Source organism: Hemiscyllium ocellatum, chromosome 3 (genome assembly GCF_020745735.1).
Source record: "Hemiscyllium ocellatum isolate sHemOce1 chromosome 3, sHemOce1.pat.X.cur, whole genome shotgun sequence".
Taxonomy (NCBI): Eukaryota; Metazoa; Chordata; class Chondrichthyes; order Orectolobiformes; family Hemiscylliidae; genus Hemiscyllium; species Hemiscyllium ocellatum.
In genome coordinates this window covers 92,759,217-92,783,733 of record NC_083403.1, presented here as the reverse complement: position 1 = coordinate 92,783,733, position 24,517 = coordinate 92,759,217, and the positions used below count along the sequence as shown (strand labels likewise).

Here is a 24,517-nt window from a genome sequence, read left to right as displayed (position 1 = left end):
CACACTTGTAGATATAGTTCACATAAGAAAAGGGACAGGAGCAACATGGACATAAAATTGGTTGAGTAGTAGTCAATAGGCATTTTTTGAGCATTGTAAACAGTGAGGAAATCAGTTCAGAATGTCAGAAAGACATTAACAAGTAGCTGGAGTGGCAGATATGTGGTAGATGAGGTTGAATTTAAAGTGATTAAATTTGGTAGGGAAAACATGGAGAGGTCAGTTAATAAAGCACAACGCTGACAATGTTATAGATGATATTTCCTTTAAGAATGAAACACAGCATACTCCAGACATGGTAAACAGAAGCTGATGCTCCCTGCTCTTAGCAGACATTTAAGGGCTATTTTATCTATATAAAAAAAGGGATGGTTTTTGGTGCAGTGTTAGTATCTCTACCTCATAGCCACAGGCCTTGGGTTCAATGCCCACCTAATCCTGAGTATACTTTAAAATCTCTGCACAAGGAAATACAGAATTTGAGAAGCAAATCTGAGAGATTCTTGACAAAAAAAGGGGCTGATTTGTATGACCCTTGTAGTGCAGTGGTAGTATTCCTACCTCTGAGCCACCTCTTTGATGTTGTTTATAAAATATGCTTGGATGCTGCCTGACCTGCTACACTTTTCCAGCAACACATTTTCAGCTCTGATCTCCAGCATCTGCAGTCCTCACTTTCTCCTATAAAATACCAAAGGCTTCGGTGCTTGTTACATACGGATTTGTTTTAATTTGTTGATTTGATAGGGGAGTCTATTAAAATAAGGACTGATCTGTGAGAGGTGTGCACTGCACAGGCTAGAATGTACTGTCTCCCCCTTCACCGTCATTTTGATTTAGTTTCCTCCCTTATTTTCCAACAATAGTAACAATGTTGTTACTATTGCACTATAGCCAGTGGGCAGTGTTGTTATTTGTTGTTTGTTTTAATTGCGACAATTGCGATTTAGTAGTGAGTTTATCAAATTAAAAGAGTAGATCCTGGAGGAGCAATGTTTGTGTCCTTAGTTCTGAGTCAGGAGATCCAGGTTCAAGTCCTACTTACTTCATTGCTATGTAATAACATCTCTGAACAAGTTGAGAACGTGTAAAACTAAAAGGGATGGCTTCTTATAGTAATAGTTAAAACAAGTCATTTTTTGTTAAATTAAAAACCAAAAGAATTGCAGATGCTGTAAATCAGAAACAAAAATAGAAGTTTCTGGAAAAGCTCACGAGGTCTGGCCGTTTCTGAAGAAGGGTCACCGGACCCAAAACATTAACGCTGACTTCTCTTCACAGATGCTGTCAGACCTACTGAGCTTTTCCAGCAACTTTTTTTTATTGAAAATATGGCTGATTGTCTGTCCCTGGTGGGTACTGCCTGAAATTTGATTAATTGAGATCTTTGTTAAATTACTGGCTTCGCCTAGTAAAAGGACTTGATGTAAAGGAAGTGAGCAGACTGGAGATTTTATTGAACTATGAGATGCAAATAAACAGTTGTGGAAGATGGACTGATAGCTTTCTGTGTCAGTACATGCATAAAACTAGCAATATAACAACAGTATCCGAGGCTGTATTAATCAAGCCATGTAGTGCAAGAGAAAGGAGGTCATGTTGTACTGATTTAACATACTGGTTCAAATCAACTGGAGTTGATCCACTTCTGGGTGCCAAACTGTAAGAAGGTTGTGAAGGCACTACAGAAAGTGTAGAAAAGATTTGTTCCAGGTGTGAAGAATGTCAGCCTGGTTTCCTTGGAGAAAAGAATATGAAGAATAGATTTGATCAAGGTGTTCAAAACCTTGAGGGGTTTGGACAAAATACAGAGGAAGAAACCGTACCCACTCATGAAGGGATCAAGAACGAAAGACACAGATTTCAAATAATTGGTAAAAGAAGCAAAAATTGTATGAGAAACACTATCTCACATAGTGAGTGGTTCACAGCCTTAGAGTGTAGTGGAGGCAGGTTCAACTGTAACTATGATTGCATTGGTGAGACAACACCTGGAATATTGTGCACAGTTTTGGTCACCTTATTTGAGGAAAGATGTAATTGGAGACAGTTCAGAGGAGTTTCACTAGATTGATCCCAGAGATGAGAGGTTTGTCGTATGATGAAAGATTGAATAGTTCAGGCCTATACTCTGGAATTAAAAGAACAAGGGGAGATCAAATTAAGGTATTCAAGATTATAAAAGGTATGGATAAAATAGATGTGGAACAGATGCTTCCTCTTGTGGGGCATTCAGGAGGAGAGGCCATCATCTTAGGATAAGGGGTAGCAAATTTAAAACAGAGCTGAGGTGAAACTACTTCACCCAAAGGGTTGTGGATCTGTGGAATTCGCTACCACAAAGTGCGGTAGACACTGGGACAATGCTAAATTTAAGGAGAAGTTAGAGAGAAGTTTAAGGGTTATGGGAAGAAGACAGGAAAAATGGGGATGAGGAACATATTAGCCATGATCGAATGGCAAGGCAGATTTGATGGGTCAAATGGCTTAATTCTGTTCTTATATCTTATGGACTTATGAAATGCTGCATTCAAAAAGATTAGACTGTTAATTGAAAAGGAAGAATTTGCAGGGAGAATATAACAAAGTGATTTGCTCAAAGAACTAATACAGACACATTGGACTGAATGGCTTCCTCCTGCACTGTAACCATTCTATGAGCTTAGCTATCATAGAATGATACCAAACAAAAGGTACCATTCATCCCATCACTAAATTGCTGGTTCTTTGAATCATCTACCAAGTGAGTCCCACTGTACCTCTCTTTCCACACAGCCCTGCAAATTTTGGCCTTACCAGTATTTTTCCAATTTTGAAGTTAATATCAATTTAGCACTTGGTACTTTTGTGAATGACCTTAATCCTGGGTCCTCTCTTTCACTGAGCCCTCATCATGGGCAAGATCCTTTGGTAGTAATCACCAGGAAGTGGGAGAAACATATATTCCTCAAGGGACACATAAGTCGTAGTAAACTAATAATGTGCAGCTAGCTGGTCTACTGCCCCATATAATGAAGATTCAGAGTGCATACAGTGGATAATACATAATATCTTTGTAGTGCAGTGGGAGAATGCCTACCTCTGGGCAAGGAAACCTGGTTCAAGTCCCAACTTCTCCAGAGGTGAGTCATAAACCTCTGAAAAAGTTGATGGAAAAACTTTACATTGATGGGGAGTGAGAGTCACCAGCGCTTTCAACACTTATACTGTATAGATGCACTCGGCACAGTTTGGGTGGTCAGCCGTTTTGCCCTTCATGAAAAGGAAACAACAGAGGCCCTGTTAATTGACCAAGTACTCATTTGATATGGCAGACACAGAACAAGCAGACTGATTGAATGGAACTGATAAGACATCTCACAGAACGCTTGCTGCAAGCAATTGGAATTATGGCACAACAGAAAAGTTAGAGCATGGACCGAAACGTTCCAGTAGATGTGCCTATTTGAATTGATGAAAGAATCGGAATTGATGTACTCCAGTGGTTGGAACAGATGTAGACCATTCGGTTCCTTGAGCCTGCTCTGCCAATCAATAAAATTGTGACTGACCTGTTTCAAATTTCACATTCCTACTATTTCATTAGGGTTTAGAAGAATGAAAGGAGATTTAGTTAAGATATATAAGATACTAAAAAGGATTGACAAAGCCAGAATCAATTGGATGTTTCCCCAGAATGAACGAGAGGCAAAGGAGTGAGAGATCTAAACAGAAATGAGGAGGAATTATTTCTCTCAAAGGGTCATGAATTTGCAGAATTCACTACCTCAGAGTGCAGTGGACACCAGAACACAGTAAATTCCCGGCCATCGCAAGCTGTGAACTTGTGGGCAGCACGGTGGCACAATGGATAGCTCCTCGAAAGTTGAGTTGCAGGTAGATAGGATAGTGAAGAAGGCATTTGGTATGCTTTCCTTTATTGGTCAGAGTATTGAGTACAGGAGTTGAGAGGTCATGTTGCAGCTGTACATGACATTGGTTAGGTCACTGTTGGAATATTGTTTGCAATTCTGGTCTCCTTCCTATCAGAAAGATGTTGTGAAACTTGAAAGGGTTCAGAAAAGATTTACAAGGATGTTGCCCGGGTTGAAGGATTTGAGCTATAGGGAGAGGCTGAACAGGCTGGGGCTGATTTCCCTGGAGCGTTAGAGCTGAGGGGTGACCTAATAGAAGTTTACAAAATTATGAGGGGCTTGATAGGGTAAACAGGCAAAGTCTTTTCCCTGGGGGTCGGGGAGTCCAGCACTAGAGGGAGAGGGGGAAGATATAAAAGAGACCTAAGGGCCAACTTTTTCATGCAGAGGTGGTACATGTATGGAATGAACTGCCAGAGATCAATTGCAACATTTGAGAGGCATTTGGATGGGTATATGAATAGGAAGGGTTTGGAGGGATATGGGCTAGGTGCTAGCAGGTGGGACTAGATTGAGTTGGGATATCTGGTCGGCATGGACAGGTTGGACTGAAGGGTCTGTTTCCATGCTGTACATCTCTGTGTCTCTATGACTCTATGCTCGCTGAGCTGCAAGGTTCGGTTTCAGACATTTCATCACCATACTAGGTAACATTTTCAGTGAGCCTCCGAATGAAGCACTGGTGGTGTATCCCACTTTCTATTTATACGTTTGAGTTTCCTTGGGTTGGTGATGTCATTTCCTGTGGTGATATCATTTCCAATGATGATGTCATTTCCTGTTTTTTATCTTAGGAAGTGGTAGATAGGATCCAAGTAAATGTATTTGTTGATTGAACATTTGACTGTTTGTTCTATCAACAAACACATTGACTTGGATCCATCTACCACCCTTTGAGAAAAAGAACAGGAAATGACATCACCACAGGAAATGATGTCAGCACAGAAATGACATCATCAACCCAAGGAAACTCAAACAATTACATAGAAAGCGGGCTACATCACCAGTGCTTCATTTGGAGGGTGACTGATGAAGTTATCTAGTATGGTGATTAAAAAGTCTGGAACTGAACCTTTCAACTCAGCGAGCAAACCTACACCTAGGTTTAAAAGAGTGATGGGCAGCGGGTAGGAAAGTACAATTGAAGATTAAATGAGGTCACCCATAGTCGTATTGAATGGTGGAGCAGCCCTAAGGGGCTGAATTGTCCATTCCTGCTCCTAGTTCTTATGTCCTGTCAATCAAGAATCTATCCACTTCTGTCTTAAAAATATTCAATGACAACACCTCCACCACCTTCTGAGGCAAAGAGTTCCAAAGTTGCAGGACTCTCTGAGAGAAAGAAAATCTCTTCATCCTTCTTCTCAAAGGGTCCACTTTTCTTTGAACATTAACAGAAGATTTGGATGTAGGCACAATTTCTGAATTTGCTGATGGTACAGGAATAAGACAAAGATGTGAACATAGTATGAGGACATTAGATAATATAATTTAGATGAAAACACAAAACAGGACAATCTACTTAATAGAAATATGTAGTTGAAGAATTCATATGAGTAGGAACCTAAAGCTAATAGAATTAAATTTCTAAAACAGTGAAAGTTGGCAAGTAAACTGACTGAAAAAGGCCAAAGACATTTTGAATAAAAGAACAAAATGATTATAACAAATCTGCACTAGATGATATTTGGACACAGAATATCAAATACTGTATGGACAGCTCATAATTAGACAGCCTGTAGTTGCAGCGGACTGCAAAGGCATTGAGAGTATGCTGCATTATTTCACAGTGATGACATAGCTCATGGGAAGTGATTTGCAGTTATTTCAATTAGAGAAGATTAAGTGGAAACTTATTTGAGATTCTTAAAATTATGAGACATTTTTATTTGGCCGACAGAGGAAAATCCAACTCCTCCTGACTCAAGTTTTAGTGACAAAAAAATGGTTATCTGTCATGAATAGGAAAAGCAAGGAGAAACCTCTGCACGCAATTGTTGTAAGACTGGGGCTGATTAAATACACTGAGCAGCTGGAGCACAGACCATCACACCTTTTAAAGAAAGAATAAACAAATGAAAGAAGAACACACAAGTCTCTGGGAGAAAACAAGGCCATGTGTTTAATTTTATATAATTCTGGCAAAGAGCCAGCATAGACACAACAGGCTTTAGGATTTCCTCACTGTATTTCGGTCATCTGCAGTATGAACTACTGCAGAATCTTTTCATAGATACATTCACTGAGAACTGTTAAAGAATATTTACTGCTTAAGCATTGACCTTTACTTTCAAGCCAATGAATGTTACATCTTTGTTGTTAGCAGTTCATTTAATCTCAACAACAGAAAGAAAAATTGGGAAATTCTGCATTTAACTAAGGATAAGAATTTTCGTCCCAGTATAATTCATTGTATCCAGTTTCATTAAGTGTTAATGTTTGTGAATTTCTTAGAGAAAATTTAGCAAAAGTCCTCATTTCATCAAAGTATTCTTTCATGAAATTACACTTGTCAAAAAATTAAAACTGCTCTCAGCATTAAGGATAATCATAAGAATCTCCCTCTCTCTCTCTCACTCAAACTCTCCATCCCTTTCACTCTCACATCATCCCTAGATGAGATCTACCTCCATCTACCTCCATTGCTTTGACTCTCCTTTGATCCAGACAAATGCACAGCTTTGTATAACAACTGCAATATGGAACTTCCTGAGTGTCGGAGGGTAACTTAAGATTCTGATTTATTCCTGAGCTCTGAGTACAAAAAGAAGCTTCTTACCCGATCTCCTTTAGCACCTGGCAAACCAGCTGGACCCGGAAGACCAGGATAGCCAATATCACCAACGGGACCCTACAATGTTCAGAAGGAAGAAAAGGAAGTCATGGAGGGAAATATTTGTGTTGGAAGTATCATCCAGCACTTAGAATGAGAGTTATCATTATTACAAACCTTAATGTTATTTATGTGCTATTCATATTTCAAAAGAACAGAAATGTATTGCTTTCACTGGTGCTGATTTGAAAATTATTCTCAAACCTTCAGCTCTGAATTACTTTAGCACGTACTTTAACATTCTTCAGCAGTCTTTCTGACCCTGTCTGTTTCAGCTCACTTTTACATGATTTTTTTTTGCCTGTGGTTTAAATTCCTCAGGAACAGTGAGCTCTTTCAGTTCATTCTCCTGTGGTGCAGTTCTGCTGTTACTGTATAAATACTGTCTAGCAAGGAGTAAATACAACCATTGATGGTGACTTACCCCTTACTTGCAAGAGCAGTACAGAACTACACTGTTCCAGGTACAATGCACATAGTGCATCAATGCCACAAAACTCACCAAAAACAGTAACATGTATAGGTGAAATTCTTACCCTCTACTCCTTACAACCTTTATCATTCCCCCGACCTCCCCCCCAACCTCCCTCACCACCCCCAACTCCCACACCTCCATATGCCAGGAGACACAAGCAGAAATGGTGTCACTGAAAACAGGCAGCAAGATTTTCAAAGATGAAGCAGGTCCCAGGAATCCAGGGACATATTAAGGATGCAGCTAAGTTAGAGATTCACTGAATCTACATTGGGTTCTCCAGTACCCTGCCATATGAGTCACACAATGGCCGTGGCTTGTGGGATCAGAATGACACTACTGTCACATTGTGATAATGCCTCATGACAAAACAAGTTACAATATCTTTCCCTTTGGCAGCTGATGACCAATTACGAGAGCAGCTTGCTCAAAATGTCAGGGTTTTGATTCCAATTTTTATAAAAAGCTAGCAGTTTGCTAATCCCAAAGTGTGCCTTCCTAAGCAAATGCCTTGTGATAGTGCCAGTCCTGGTGTTTCACAATAGCTCTGCTGGGGGCAGTGGCCTAGTGATAAAACCACAGGTTAACATTCTAAAATATGGGTTTGAATTCACTGTGGCAGATGAAAATCGAGACTGCTGCAAAAACGTGCCTGGTTCTGTACTTTAGGGATGGAAATCTTTGGGTCTGCGTGTTATTCCAAAGTCATTGAAATAACTCTTAACTGTAGTTAGGGATGGACAATAAATGCTGACCCAGCCAGCCCATGAGTGGTTTTAAAAAGACAACCTATACAATAAACCAGTGGCTCTTGAAACTCATTCAAAGTTTGCTTCAAATATCAGCAGGAAACCAACAGTACTCTCTAGAAGTTTCAACTCAACCAACTTGCCACTCAGCAAAGCAGGGTTGTCACTGGAAGCCTGCAGTCTACGTCTCATCCACTGTCCCATAGTGAAATCAAAACCTTAAACAATGATGATGCTCTTAAGATTAAAATGCTTACTTTAATGACCTTCACTGCCTTAACATTAAATATCCCTAATACAAGCAAGGGGTTTGATAAGGTTTCCCCATGGTAGGCTCATTCAGAAGGTCAGGAGGAATGGGATTCAGGGGAACATAGCTGTCTGGATTCAGAATTGGCTGGCCAACAAAAGACAGCAAGTGGTAGTAGAAGGAAAATATTCTGCCTGGAAGTCTGTGGTGAGTGGTGTTCCACAGGGTTCTGTCCTTGGGCCTCTATTGTTTGTAATTTTTATTAATGACTTGGATGAGGGGATTGAAGGATGGGTCGGTAAGTTTGCAGATGACACAAAGGTTGGAGGTGTCGTTGATGGTATAGAGGGCTGTTGTAGGCTGCAGCGGGACATTGACAGGATGCAGAGATATGGCTGAGAGGTGGCAGATGGAGTTCAACCTGGATAAATGCGAGGTGATGCATTTTGGAAGGTCGAATTTGAAAGCTGAGTACAGGATTAAGGATAGGATTCTTAACAGTGTGGAGGAACAGTGGGATCTTGGGGTGCAGATACATAGATCCCTTAAAATGGCCACCCAAGTGGACAGGGTTGTTAAGAAAGTATATGGTGTTTTGGCTTTCATTAACAGGGGGATTGAGTTTACGAGTCGTGAGATCTTGTTGCAGCTCAAAAAACTTTGGTTAAACCGCACTTGGAATACTGCGTCCAGTTCTGGTCACCCTATTATAAGAAAGATGTGGATGCTTTGGGGAGGGTTCAGAGGAGGTTTACCAGGATGCTGCCTGGACTAGAGGGCTTATCTTATGAGGAGAGGTTGACTGAACTCGGACTTTTTTCATTGGAGAAAAAGAGGAGAAGAGGGGACCTAATTGAGGTATACAAGATAATGAGAGGCACAGATAGAGTCGATAGCCAGAGACTATTTCCCAGGGCAGAAATGACTAACACGAGGGGTCATAGTTTTAAGCTGGTTGAAGGAAAGTATCGAGGGGATGTCAGAGGCAGGTTCTTTACACAGAGAGTTGTGAGAGCAGCAGTTGTGGAGGCAGGATCATTGGGGACATTTAAGAGGCTCTTGGACATGCATTGGTCGCAGAAATTTGAGGGTGCATACATGAGGATCAGTGGTCGGCACAACATCGTGGGCTGAAGGGCCTGTTCTGTGCTGTACTGTTCTATGTTCTATGTTCTCTATGTTCTAATATGAATAATTATGAGTAAAGGACCCATACTGGGTCTTGAATGCTCTCATTTTATTTTCAGCAAATTAGATTGAAATCGTGCAGTGCAATGTTTTTAATGGAACAATAGTATATTCATTTAAAATCAATTTTGTTATTTAGTGGCACCATTCTCTGCTATATTTTTAAATAGATTGGTGCCTTTGATAATATCGTGGAAAAACAAACCTACATTCTCTGTTTCTTACTTTCAATGTACGGAGCAGTAATTAATCCAACTAGAAAGGGTTTATTGAGCAAGAACACAAATTACATAAACATTAGCAAAAAAGACCCATGTCCAACAAGATATATCTAAAACAATGAAGAAAATACTCACAGCTGGGCCAGGTGGACCTGCAGGACCAACATCACCAGGCAGCCCTCGGTCACCCTTTTCAAAATAAAGAAACATGGATGGTGAATTTCTGTATGATTTACAACATTCAGTTAGGGTCTGTCTACTAACACTAATGTAGTAAAATTAAAATATATGTTATGACATTTGTATTTTGACATGGCACTATAAATATGCCAGGTACTCAAAGATCAGTGAAGATTATGAAGCTGCAGTGGAAAGAAGCAGTGTCTTAAATTTCCAGCATCTGGAGTATTTCTCTTTTGATGATACCTCAATTTTCACTCATTACCTTCAACACCAATTGTGCATGCTCAGGAAATGTTGCTGATTTCTTCTGGATCAGGATACTGAACCAGTTGTGACGTTATAGTTCTCAGATAACATTTGGATGACATTATTGCATCTGATTCTTTACTTAATAACACTAATAAATATTGAAAAAGCTCTTTGAAAGTAATAAAACATCTCAAGGTGTTCCATGAAGATTAACAAAATGAAATTCAACATTGAATCACATGCGTTGATATCATGATAAGCAACCAAAGACTTGGTCAAGGTTTTATAGGAGGGAAAAAAAAGTGGAGAGGTTCAGAAAGATACAGAATGTGGGAGCTTGTAGATGCCAGTGTGATCTATGGCAAACACATCTTCCTGATGAAGGGCTTTTGCCTGAAATGTCGATTTCGCTGCACTTTGGATACTGCCTGAACTGCTGTGCTCTTCCAGCACCACTGATCCACATCTGCATAAATATCTGTGGCTTGAGTCAAAGTCATGGCCTTGAAGCGATTTGCAGCCACCAGAATGCAGAAGGACAGGGAAAGTTATCTGTTTATTTTGTACCAGGTAGCAGTCACATAGCATAGGATTAGGTCTTCTGATTTGATTCGGGATCAGAGACAGAGGGTGTGACTGGGACTTGGGCAGGTAAGGAGATCAAGGATGTAGAACTGGAGGAGCCTCAGTCTTTGCAATGACTTTGAGGTTCTTTCAAAGAAACATAGAAAGAGCAGATGCAGACCATTCAACCCTCCAAGCCTGTTCTGCAATTCAATATGATCATCCAACTCAGTACCCTGTTCCTGTTTTCACCATATACTCTTTGATCAATTTAAGTCCTAAGAACTAAGTTTAAGTCCTTCTGGAAAACATTCAATGGTTTGGCCTCAATCACTTTCTGTAACAGATAGTTCCACAGACTCACCATTTTCTGGGAGGAAAATAATTCTCCTGATCTCAGTACTAATTGGCCTATCCTGTATCCTGAGACTGTGACCCCTGGTTCTGGACTCCATGGTCATCAGGAAGACTTCCTGCATTTAGACAAAAGTGAGGAATGCAGATGCTGGAAACCAGAGTTCAGATTAGAGTGGTGCTGGAAAAGCACAGCAGGCCAGGCAGCATCCAAGGAGCAGGAAAATCGATGTTTCAGACAAAATTTTCGGAACCTCTTTACCTGCATATATCTAATCAAAGAGTCTTAGAGTCCTACAGCATGGACTCGGTTCCTTCGGCCCAAACTGGTCCATGCCAACCTGTTTGAACTTCATAGCCTTCTGAGATCTTCCCTCGTTCTTCTAAACACCAGTGAATACAGTTCTAACCAAGCCAGTCTCTCTTCATATATTAGTACTGCCATCACAGGGATCAATTTGGTAAACATTTATTGCACTTCCTCCACAGCCAAAACATCCTTCCTCAGATGAGGAGACGAAAAACCTCTCACAATACTCAAGATGTGGTTTCACCAAAGCCCTGTACAATTGCAGTAAGATATCTCTGCTCCTTTCAACTTCAGACCATGAAACTCTTTTTCCCAGAGTTGAAATGCTTAATACTAGAGAGCATGCATTAAAAGTAAGATGGGGAAAGTTCAAAGATATAAGGGATATGTTTTTTACTCAGGAAGTGGTAGGTGCCTGGAGCACGCTGCCAAGGGTAGATTAGATTAGATTACTTACAGTGTGGAAACAGGCCCTTCGGCCCAACAAGTCCACACCGACCCGCCGAAGCGCAACCCACCCATACCCCTACATATACCCCTTACCTAACACTACGGGCAATTTAGCATGGCCAATTCACCTTACCCGCACATCTTTGGACTGTGGGAGGAAACCGGAGCACCCGGAGGAAACCCACGCAGACACGGGGAGAACGTGCAAACTCCACACAGTCAGTCGCCTGAGTCGGGAATTGAACCCAGGTCTCAGGCGCTGTGAGGCAACAGTGCTAACCACTGCGCCACCGCGCCGCCCACAAGGTAATGGTGGAGGCAGACACCATAGGAGTTTAAGGGACTTTTAGATAAGCACATGAAAAAACAAGATTTGGAGATGCTGGTGTTGGACTGGGGTGTACAAAGTTAAAAATCACACAACATCAGGTTATAGTCCAACAGGGTTAATTTGAAGCATACCAGCTTTCGGAGCGCTGCTCCTTCATTAGGTGATTGTGGAGGATGAAGAAGCAGCGCTCCGAAAGCTAGTGTGCTTCCAGTTAAACCTGTTGGTTTATAACCTGGTGCTGTGTGATTTTTAACTATGAATAAACAAGGAATGGAGGGATATGGACCATGAACAGGCAGAAAGAATTAGTTTAACTTGGCGTCATGTTCGGCATAAGATTGTGGGCCAAAGAGCCTGTTCCTGCGTTGTACTGTTCTATGTTAAATGGATGAGAGCAAAAGTTGCAACAAACTAGAGGTGGCACTGTGGTACAGCATGCCAAAGCAATAGTCCAGAGGGCTATGTTGTTTCCCCAAGATATCTGCTCTGGCTATTCAGAAACTTGCAGTAGAAGAGTGAGGTTCCAGTCATTGTGATTCATGCTGGGCAATACAGTGGGACAGTGGTTAGCCAGGGACCCAGAATCATTTGCAGCATTGGGTAACTGTGTGGAGTTTGCACATACTCCATTTTTCTCATAGGTTTCCTCCCACAGTCCAAAGATGTGCAGGTTAAGTGGATTGGCTATTCTAAATTGCCCTCTAATGTCCAGGGATGTATAGGCTAGGGGAGTTTAACCTTGGTTAGTGAGGGTTTGCAGGGATAAGATGGGCGAGTCGGTTTAAGTGGGATGCTTTTCAGACGGTCAGTGCAGACTGGATGGACCAAATGGCCTCTTCCTGCACTGCAGGGATTTAGTGATTTCTGGTGTAGGAATGAATGACAGGTAGAAAAAGGAAAGAGGTTTTGCTGAGTATGTTTGAGCAACTGGGGATAAATTAGACAGGAACCTTACAGGCAATACTCTCTCATGATCACCTGAGCCATGAGTACATTGGAATCGGATGAATAAGATCAGAGTTAAATGTGTGGTTCAAATGTTGGTATGGTAGAAAACAGTTTCAATTCATGTGGCACAGCCATCAGCACAGGGGGAAAGGGAGCTATACCAGAGGGATGGTCTTTATCTGAACCATACTGGGTGCAGTATTCTGGCGAGTTGTATAATTAGGGCAATAAGAGGTTTAAACTACATAATATAACAACAGATAAAGAGTAGAAACATCTAATAAATTAAAGAGAGAGGACAAGGCAAGTCAACAAGGTAGCAATAATGGAAATGATAACCAGAGTATGGCAGAGTATGACATAGTATAATGGCCAGCAGATAATGACGAGAGGTTATGAAAATGGTTTAAAAAAGAACTAAAGTCTCAGTATCTGAACTCACACAGTGTTCATAATGAAAAAGATAAATTGATACTTCAAACCAAAATAAATTTGCACAGTCAACAGCTACTGCTGAGGCAAGGTTGCAAGATGATTGAGGTTGAGAGTTAAATGTCCAAGATACATGTCACTTCAGAAAGGCAGGGAAACCAGGAAAGGATGGCGGGATAGCTCTGCTAACTGAGAATGAGAACAGTATTCCAGAGAAGGCACTAAAGTTCTGAAGATTAAATTGTGGAATCAGTTTGGAGAGTGATAAGAAATGGTAAAGGCAGTTGGTCAAATAGACACACTATTTATAGATCCCAAACCAAATTGCAGGATGTAAAATGCAGGAAGAAACATGAGAAAATTACAGTGATAATCATGGCTATCTAATTTACAGGCGGCACGGTGGCACAGTGGTTAGCACTGTTGCCTCACAGCGCCTGAAGACCCGGGTTCAATTCCCGACTCAGGCGACTGACTGTGTGGAGTTTGCACGTTCTCCCCGTGTCTGCGTGGGTTTCCTCCGGGTGCTCCGGTTTCTTCCCACAGTCCAAAGATGTGCGGGTCAGGTGAATTGGCCATGCTAAATTGCCCGTAGTGTTAGGTAAGGGGTAATGTAGGGGTATGGGTGGGTTTCGCTTCGGCGGGTCGGTGTGGACTTGTTGGGCCGAAGGGCCTGTTTCCACACTGTAAGTCTAATCTAATCTAATCAGATTGGCAAAGGTAGCCTGGGAGATGAGTTCATAGAGTATTTTCAGGAAACGTTCTTAATGCTAAACATTCTAGAACCAACCAGACAACACCTGACTCCAGATTTGATAACGTACAGGACAGATTTAATTAATTATTTCATAATAAAGGGGCTATTTGGTAGAAGTTATCAGAACATGATTGAATCTGACATCCTATTTAAGGAGGGAACACCAGGTCTAAGAATCGTATTTAAAACATAAATTAATGAGGGTGTCAAGGCTAAGTTGGTTAAAGCAAACTGGAAAATTAATTTAAGGGCTGAGTCAAGAGGTGCAGTGGCAGAAAAAGAAGGAGATATTGAATAAAATTCAGGCAAGATACATTCAAGTCAAAAAGAAGGATGCACCATCCATGGTTAACTAAGAAAGTTAAATTGAAAGAAAAAGAGTGTACAAGTTCATGAAGATCGACAGAAAGTTTGAAGATTGGACAGAATATAAAATCAGCAAGATTGACTAAAGAACAGAGGGAGAATTTAGAATATAAGAGATAGTTAGCTAAAAGTATAAAAACATAAAGTAAGAGTTTTTACAGATATTTAAAAATTCAAAGAATGAGTAAAGAGAGCAGTCGTCCTCTAGAGAGGAAGCTCAGGAACTTAATACAAAATTTTTTAAAATGTCAATGAATTGAATGGCTGTTTTGCTCCATCTTCACTGTAGAGGGTAGAGTCATGGAGATGCACAGCACAGAAACCGACCCTTCAGTCCAATTTGTCCACGCTGACCAGATATTCCAACCCAACCCAGTACCACCTGCCAGCACCTGGCCCATATCCCTCCAAACCCATCCTATTCATACGCCCATCCAGATGACTTTCAAATATTGCAATTGTACCAGCCTCCACCACTTCCTCTGGCAGCTAATTCCATACACGTATCACCCTCTGAGTGAAAACATTGCCCCTTAGGTCTCTTTTATATCTTTCCCCTCTCATCCCAAACCCATGCCTTCCCCTATCCCAGGGAAAAGACTTTGTCTATTTATCCTATCCATGCTCCTCATGATTTTATAAACCTCTATAAGGTCACCCATCAGCCTCCGGTGCTCCTGGGAAAACAGCTCTAGTCTATTTAACCTCTCCCATTAGCTCAAATCCTCCAACCCTGGCAACATCCTTATAAATCTTTTTTGAACCCTTTCAAGTTTCACAACATCCTTCTGATGGGATGGAGACCAGAACTGCACACAATATTCCAAAAGTGGCCTAACCAACATCCTGTACAGTCTCAACATGACCTCCTAACTCCTGTACTCAATACTCTGACCAATGAAGGAAAGCATACCAAATGCTTTCTTCATTATCCTAGTTACCTGCGACTCTACTTTCAAGGAGCTATGAATCTGCACTCCAAGGCCTCTTTGTTCAGCAACACTCCTGAGAACCTTACCATTAAGTGTATAAGTCCTGCTAAGATTTGCTTTCCCAAAATGCAGCACCTCACATTTATTTAAATTAAACTCTGTCTGCCACTTCTCAGCCCTTTGGCCCATCTGATCAAGATCCCATTGTAATCTGAAGTAACATTCTTCGCCGTCCACTACATCTCCAATTTTGGTGTCATCTACAAACTTACCAACTGTACCTCTTATGCTCACATCCCAATCATTTTTATAAATGATGAAAAGTAGTGGACCCAGCACCGATCCTTGTGGCACTCCACTGGTCACAGGCCTCCAGTCTGAAAAACCACCCTCTGTCCCTTTGAACCAGTTCTGCATCCATATGGCTAGTTCTCCTTGTATTCCATGAGATCTAACCTTGCTAACCAGTCTCCCATGGGGAAACTTGTCGAACACCTCACTGAAGTCCATACAGATCCAATCTACTACTCTGCTCTCATCAATCCTCTTTGTTCCTTTTTCAAAAAACTCAATCAAGTTTGAGACATGATTTCCCAGTCACAAATCTATGTTGACTATCCCCAATTAGTCCTTGTCTTTCCAAATGCTTGTACATCCTGTCCCTCAGGATTCCATCTAACAACTTGCTCACCACTGATGTCAGGCTCGCTGGTCTACAGTTCCCTGGTTTGTCCTTACCACCTTTCTTAAACAGTGGCACCACATTAGCCAACCTCAGTCTTCCAGCATCAATCACGAAATGAAGTAGAAGGAGGAAGGTAAAACAATTACACTTACTGAGGAAGTTTACTGGGAATGTTATTAGAACTAAGAGTGGACTGAGATAGTGGATATGCTATTTTGACTGGTTTCATTATTTTCAAAATTCCCTACATTCTGGAAAGATTCCAACAAATCAGAAAATAATGATTTGAACTCGTCTATTCAAGAAAGATAGTAAAACTGCTGAAATTCACTGTTTAAGGAATTCTCCTGGGTTACTTAAAATTTCAACATAATGAAGTAATGTGGCTTGTGAAACATATGTTGTGTTTCATGAATTTACTAAAGTTTATTGATTGTCAAACTTACGAAAGGGTCTATTGCAATAGTTAACTGTCAAGTTCAGTGTGTTATGAACATTTAGCGAATAGTTTTCAAAACTGGATACAGACTGGTTAAAATAAAATTATGCTATAAATTATGTGGCAGATGACGTTTAAGCTACAGGCAGTACCAAGTCAAAAGTGAATACCGAATCAAATAAGGATATCTGGAAGTCCACATAGCTTTCTGTTTAAGTATGTATTAACACAAAATAACTTTGAGATTGATGTGATTCCATGCCTTCATTTGAAACCAATCAAAAGGGTATTATCAGATTGAATGGGTTATTGCAAAATAAAGATACTGTCTCAAATCCACACTGGTGTTAACCTACAAACATGACTTGTGGAATCAGCATGAACACCATGCCTATTTTAGAAGAGAATGGGAATATATAAGAGGTTACATGGTGAAGAAGCTATGATGTTATATTTACATGCATTTAAACATCACACTCCTAAATTTCATCTGTAAGAATCTCACATCCTGTTGTAATCCTATGCTTTACAAGATCGTCCTTTCAACTTTAGCTCATCAAATCCATTGAAAGACTTGTATGTGGGAGACAACAGAGTCTGAGCCATAAGGCCATGAGGCCTAATTCTGCTCCTTTCAGCCCATTGAGTCTGCTTCATGATTCAATCATGACTGACATATTTCTCAAACTCATTCTCCTACCTTCTCCCTGTCACCTTTGTTCCCCTTATTAATCAAGAACTCTGACTTAAATGCACTCAATGACATTGGCCTCCACAGCCCTCTGTGGCAATAAGTTACATAGATTAACCACCCTCTGGCTGAAGAAATTCCTTCTCATCTCAGTTCGAATGGTCATCCCTTCATTCTGACACAATGCCCTCAGGTCCTAGTCTCTCCTACTAGAGGAATCATCTTCTCAAAGTCAATTCTATCCAGGCCTCTCAGTATCTCTTTCTAAACTCCACTGAGTGCAGATCCAGAGTTCTCAAACTCCTCAGGACCCTGTCACTGCCAGCATCCTTGGATACGCTTCCTTGGATACGAAGCCCAAAACTGCTCACAATATTCCAAATGTGGTCTGATCAAAGCCTCCTACATCTTTAGCAGTACCTCTCTGCTCTTGTATTCTAGCCTTTTTGAAATGAATACTAACATTGCATTTCCCTTCCTGTCAAATGAACCTGCAAGTTTAAGAGAAACTTGAAATAAGACTCCTAAGTCCCTTGTGTTTCAGATTTCCAAAGCCTTCTCTCATTTATAAAATAATCTACACCTCTATTCTTCCTCCTAAAATGCATAATTTTATACTTTCCCACATTACGTTCTATCTGCCACTTTTTTGTCTACTCTTCAAGTCTATCCAAGTACATCTGAAGCCTTCCCGTTTCTTCAACACTACCTGTCCCTCTACCAATCCTTGTGTCATCTGCAAAGTTAGCAACAAAACCCTCAGTTCCTTCACCCTGATCATTAGTGTATAATGTGAAGAATTAAGGTTCCCCCTAGAACTCTACTAGATACTAGCTGCCATCCTGAAAAGATCTCTTTATCCCCACTGTCTACCTTCTGTCAGTCAGCCAATCCTCTAGCCATGTCAGTACATTGCCCCTAATGCAATGGGCTCTTATTTAATGGTCTCCTGTGCTGCACCTTGTAAAAGGCCCTCTGAAAATCCAAATAGATCATGTCCACTGGCTCCCCTTTGTCTAACCTATTTGTTACCAGAGACTGAACTATTAAAGTAACTTTACCTGTGGCCAATCTGTATGTCTGTCTGACTGTGAACTTGTGTGTGCATGATGTTGAGTTGATCATGTTGTATTATTTTCAAGTCAAAAGTATGAGAATAAATAATCTAAGACCAAAAGATCATAAGGTCTAGGAATGGAATGAGAGTGCAGAGAAGACAGCTGAAGGTCAGTGAATCCATGCTGCTAAGCAGTTGAAGCTCAGGAAAGCCCTGGATCATTGTGCAATTCAAAGGAAGCTGTCTTCCAGACAACAAACATTCAGGAATTAAAAGTTTGCATGGGTTTGCAACTGAAGCTGGCAATTGAGACAAAGCAGAAAAATGTGTTGCTGGAAAAGCGCAGCAGGTCAGGCAGCATCCAAGGAGCAGGAGAATCGATGTTTCGGGCATAAACCCTTCTTCAGGCTAAACTAGGAGAAAGTGAGGACTGAAGATGCTGGAGATCAGAGTTGAAAAATGTGTTGCTGGAAAAGCGCAGCAGGTCAGGCGGGAGAATCGATGTTTCGGGCATAAACCCTTCTTCAGGCTAAATTGGAGAAAGTGAGGACTGAAGATGCTGGAGATCAGAGTTGAAAAATGTGTTGCTGGAAAAGCGCAGCAGGTCAGGCAGCATCCAAGGAGCAGGAGAATCGACGTTTCAGGAATAAGCCCTTCTTCAGGCAAAGGACTCATGAGATCAGGATGTTCTGCTCAGAGCAGCTGGTGAACTATTTGAGTGTGGACTTTATTTTGTTTCTTTAAAATCATGGAATTTTGTGGCAGCTAACTGGAATTTCAAATGTGATCTATTTTAAATACTGTATCCATACTTGGGAGCTCACCTCAGAGTGAATCCAAATATAGGAGCCTTATCTGGGATTATAAACAAATTTTAATGTCTGCTCTGGGATTGGAGTAAAACAATCAGCTGAGATTGCAGGTGTTGTGGTGTTGCTTCTCAATGATGTTAGCTCAGAAACTTTTCAAAAACGACCTCGTCCTCACGAAAGGAAAATAACTGAAGCATCTTTGGACATAACTGGGATCTTATATCCTAACCTTTCCAGTAAGTCACCTCTACAATATCCTTCTAAAATTTGGATGCCTCAGAATCAAACACAACATTCTGGCTGAGATTAACCCAGACTTTTATTAAGAGGCTTGTACAACTTCCTTGTTTTTGGATAAATCATACAGAATACCTCATAATTCTACCATGCTCAGCAGTCCTTAAAATGTCTGAAGTAAATGCAACACTCCATTGAGGATTAAACATGTTCCCAACACTTCATAGGCATAATTAAAATTTTTAACTGACATTCAGTTATAAAATAGAACCAGCGTGATACTAATTGCACAAAGACAGCGAGGCATTCCCTTTATTCCTTCTTTGGAATAAGGAGCCATATCAATCAGGATTCATTTTCTTTTGTCTGTGAGATCAAAGGCATCAGGACAAATTTCGCAATTACTCACTAAGACAGAAATTCTGAACGATTGATTTTAAGATCCTGATCAACTCAGTCAACATAAAGTCTCACTAACAAATCATTGTTGAATTTGTTAAGGAAATGTCTAGTCATTCTGTTCATTGGAAATTACAATAATGAATCAGCTAATGATCACAGACCAATTAATTTCAGCAAATCTTTGACCTTACATGCCTTATTAGATGAAAAGCATATTTAAGTGGACAAATGAACCTCTCCACAGGCGCACTACTGTGAACCTAAAGTTTTAAATTCCAGACAGTTTCGTTGGAACATAGAACTGCACACAAGAAGACCATTCAGTTATCATGCCATTGTCAACTCTTTCAAACAGCTTTCCAATTTTTTTTAAATATTCCCTTGTGAGGTGTGGGCATCACTCACTGGGCCAGTATTTATTACCCAATCCCTAGATGCCCTTGAGATAGTGGTAGTGAGTTGCCTCTTAGCTCCATCAAGATTTACTTTCCAAATAATAATCTAAATCCCTCAAAAATGTTCCAATTTAATCTATTGAGTCTTTTAAGTCATGCATTGTAAACCATAACAACTCACTAGGTTCAAAAAAATTCTAAACTCATCTTTAGTTCTTTGCCAACTACCTTGAATCAGGTGTCCTGTGGTCACCTCTACTACTCAAAAGAGTTTCTCATTGTTAATTCTATCAAAGCTATCAAACTTCAATCCAATCCCTGCTTACCTTCTACTCAAATGAAAATAGCAACAACTTCACTGGTTGTTCACATAGCTGAGGTTTTAGATTAGATTCCCTATAGTGTAAAACCAAGCTATTTGGCCCAACAAGTCCACACCGAGCCTCTGAAGAGTAATCCACCCAGACCCATTTCCTCCTGACTCATGCATCTATCAGTATGGGCAATTTAACATAGCCAATTCACCTGACCTGCGTACCTTTGGACCACACAGACACAGACAGAATGTGCAAACTCCACATATATAGTCACAGACAGAGGCTGGGATTGAACCCAGGTCTTTAGCGCTATGAAGCAGCAGTGCTAACCAATGAGCCACCATGCTGCCTCAGGTGCCACAGATTTGGTTTCTGTTCTGTCAGCAGAGATGATCATCCATATTCTATTAACATTTCTTGTGAATGTGATTAACAAAGTAACAATGACCAGATAATCCACGTTTTGTCAAGTTGTTTGGGGGTACACTTTAGCCAGAACACAAAGAAGCAAAATAGTTGTGGGGCAGTGATACGCTGTACAAACGTTGGTTAGGCCACAGCTGGAGAATTGTGTGTCGTTTTGGTCACCACACTATAGGTAGGGTGGGGTGCAGAGGAGATTTACCAGGATGTTGCCTGGGATGAAACGGTTGAGCAGTGAAGAGAGGCTGGATTAGCTCTGGTTGTTTCTTTTAGAACAGAGAAGGCTAAGGGAGGAGGTGATTGAGGTATATAAGACTAGTAGTGGAGCATGGACAGGGTGGATAAAAAAACAGCTGTTTCCTTTAGTTGAAGGGCCAATAACAACAGAGCAAATTTTAATGTGAAGGTCAAGAGATTTAGAGGGAATTTGAAGAAATTTTTTTTTCAGTCAAAGAGAATCTGGAATGCACTGCCTGGGAAAGCAGTAGAGGCAGGAAATCTCACAGCTTTAAAAAGTATGTAGATGAGCATTTGAAATTTCATAACATTCAAAGCTATGGGTCAAGTGTTGAAAAGTACTTTACTGAAAGGTAATTGACAAAAGTGTAGCTAGAGCAGCATAGACTCAATGGACTGAAAAGCCTCTTCTTGAGATAGTGCCAGGACAACCTTTATATCCACCTGAGCATGGCTTCATATTAATGTCACATGTGAAAGATGGGTCCTCTGGCTTTGCAGTGGACCCTCAAAACTGGACTGGAATATCAGTCTTGGATTTTAGGTTCTCAAGTCCCAGAATGGGATTTGAATCTGATTCAGATGAAAAAGTGTCTTTAATTTTCTCAACTAGTCCTATCACGTTCACAGATTTGTCTATGTATTAAGGCTTCTTGGTATCAAGCACCTTCAAATCATTTCTTCAAAACTGCCATTCTATTCATATTTGCCTTCTATACTTCCATCCAAATACAAACTTCCCTGATTTAAACTGTACCTGCCAAGCATTTAACACATCTCACTGACGATTTATGATCTACAGTTCAGAATTTCATCTCATCCCCAGATCTTGCAAGTGTGCCCTACACTCAGGTCCAAGTCATTGATATTTACATCAAGCAGTACAACAGTTCGACTGTTAATCCCTTAAGAATACCGTAATATATCCTCCTGTAATCTATGAAAACAGTCACTCAACATGTCTCTCTTTAAACCGGAGAGATTTTATAATGTAGAAGATTCTAAAGTATTATTATTTTCTCTATGACACCCAGAATTTACTGATAATTGACAAATTCCATTAACAATGGAATCAATTTCATATTCTCATCAATTTCCATCCTGCTTTCCTATGGTCCATATCCTTGTGAATTCACCATATTGGAACATTAACATCTACTTTAGGAGTTGGCATGTTCAGGGTTTTGTATGTTAATGTTATCCTGAGTTATCTACAAGGAGACAGGATTGAGATTTTCTTGGAGCTTCTCACATTACGTCGCTATATGTTTGCCAAATGTTTGGTGTGGTGTAAATGCAATTGATGCCCATCTCAGCAATTCCTTTCTGTCTTGGTCCTAGGAGGGCTCTTGTTGTACAGTGGCAGTGTCCTTACATCTGAACTGTGAGGCTTGTTTCAAGTCTTACCTGCTCCAGAGGTGTGTAACAACATCCCTGAATGCGGTGATTTGGAAATATTGTCTTGGTCCTGCAGCAAGTTTAAACATTTGACCCACTGCTCTATGTGACTCAAGTAACTTAGCAAATAAGACAGTGAGAAGATTCAGAAGCTTTATTGCACCGGACCAGCCAATGAGTTGCTCAAGAGCAGCCATTCCTTATGACTCAGAATGGGTAACTGCTTTGCTGTCCACTGTAGTTTACCCAGATTAAGCCTATCACTTGTCAGTTATAATTGGAACTGGAGGTGAGCCTGGAACTGGGACATAGAACTGACACAGCATAGAAAGGGGCCATTTGGTCCTTCTTGTTGATGCTGACTCAAAGATACCCAAATACCATTTCTAATCCCATCAAACTGCACATAGCCCATAGACCTGCAATTTACAGCACTAAGGTGCAGATACATGAACTTTTTGAAAGAGTTTAGTGTCTCTGCCTCAGGCAGTGAATTCCACACACCCACAAACCTCCACATAAAAAAAATTGTCATGTTCTCTCTCGTCCTTCTGCCACTTAGCTTGAATCTATAACCCCAGTTTCTGAACTCTCTCCAAAGGGTTATTGTTTTTCCTGCCTCTGCCCCTCACAATTTTGTATGCCTCAACAAGTTACCACTCAGCCTTCCCTGTTCCAAGAATAAACAATCCCAACCTCTCTAATTTATCCTCGTAGCCCTGGAACCATTCTAATAATTTTCCTTGACATTCTATCCACAGCAATTACACTTTTCCTATAGTATTGATGACCAGAACCACACACAATATTCCAGTTACTGCTTCACCAATGTCTGATACAATTTCATCATTATATCACTATTTTGTATTCTATACCTCTGCCAGTGAAGCAGAGCATTCCATTTTCCTTCTCTACAACCTATCTACCTGTATTGCTACTTTTAGGAACTTTCACACCTGCATGCCAAGATCTCTCACTTTATGTATCCATCTTAGTATATTCATATTTATTGTGCATTCCCTTTTATTGTCTAACCTTCTTAAAATTCATTATGTGGGATAATGTGTAAGGATTTGATTCTAATTTGAGTACCATTTGAGCACAATGTACCAGGAATTGATTCTACACTCACTCCGTCCAAATTATAATGTAAATTATAGCAGGATTTGATTCCGCACTTACTGTGTACAGGTTATAATTTATCAGGACTATTCTGCAATCAGCGTGTACAGGATACAATGTACCAAGACTATTCTGCAATCACTATGTACAGGGTATAATGTACTAGGGCTATTCCGTAATCACTGTGTACAGGTTATAATGCACTATTCTGACTTATTGTGGACTGGAATTTTACAATTGTTGAAGGAATTTCGGAGATAGTGAGAACTGCAGATGCTGGAGTAGTCAAAGTCAATAAAGTGTGGTGCTGGAAAATGCACAGCAAGTCAGGCAGCATCTGAGGAGCAAAAGGGTTGACATTTTAGGCTTGACCCTTCATCAGGGTTGGGGAGGAGGAAGAGGGCTGAAAAATAAATGGGGAGGAGGTGGAGCTTGGGGAAAGGTGATTGTGATAGATGGGCAAAGGTAGGATAGGTTGATGAAACAGTCCATCAGAAGGATCAGACATGATGTCTCAACAACCCAGTTTCCTTTGGATGCAAGCATAACAGGTACAGTTAGTAAGTTTGCAGATGATTCCAAAATTGGAGGTGTAGTGGACAGCGAAGAGGGTAACCTCAGATTACAACAGGATCTGGACCAGATGGGCCAATGGGCTGAGAAGTGGCAGATGGAGTTTAATTCAAATAAATGCGAGGTGCTGCATTTTGGGAAAACATATCTTAGCAGGACTTATACACTTAATGGTAAGGTCCTAGGGAGTGTTGCTGAACAAAGAGACCTTGGAGTGCAGGTT

General features: G+C 40.6%; 1 protein-coding gene across 1 annotated transcript in view; it reads right to left on the bottom strand.

The window, feature by feature from the left end:
- The window catches only part of col9a1b (collagen, type IX, alpha 1b), a 137,560-nt gene that overhangs the window by 34,379 nt on the left and 78,664 nt on the right, over nucleotides 1-24,517 (bottom strand). The window contains exons 23-24 of the mRNA XM_060821282.1: nucleotides 9,766-9,819; nucleotides 6,694-6,765 (exon numbers count right to left, since the gene is read on the bottom strand). Coding sequence (XP_060677265.1) covers nucleotides 6,694-6,765; nucleotides 9,766-9,819 — 126 coding nt within the window. The remainder of the gene's footprint in view (nucleotides 1-6,693; nucleotides 6,766-9,765; nucleotides 9,820-24,517) is intronic.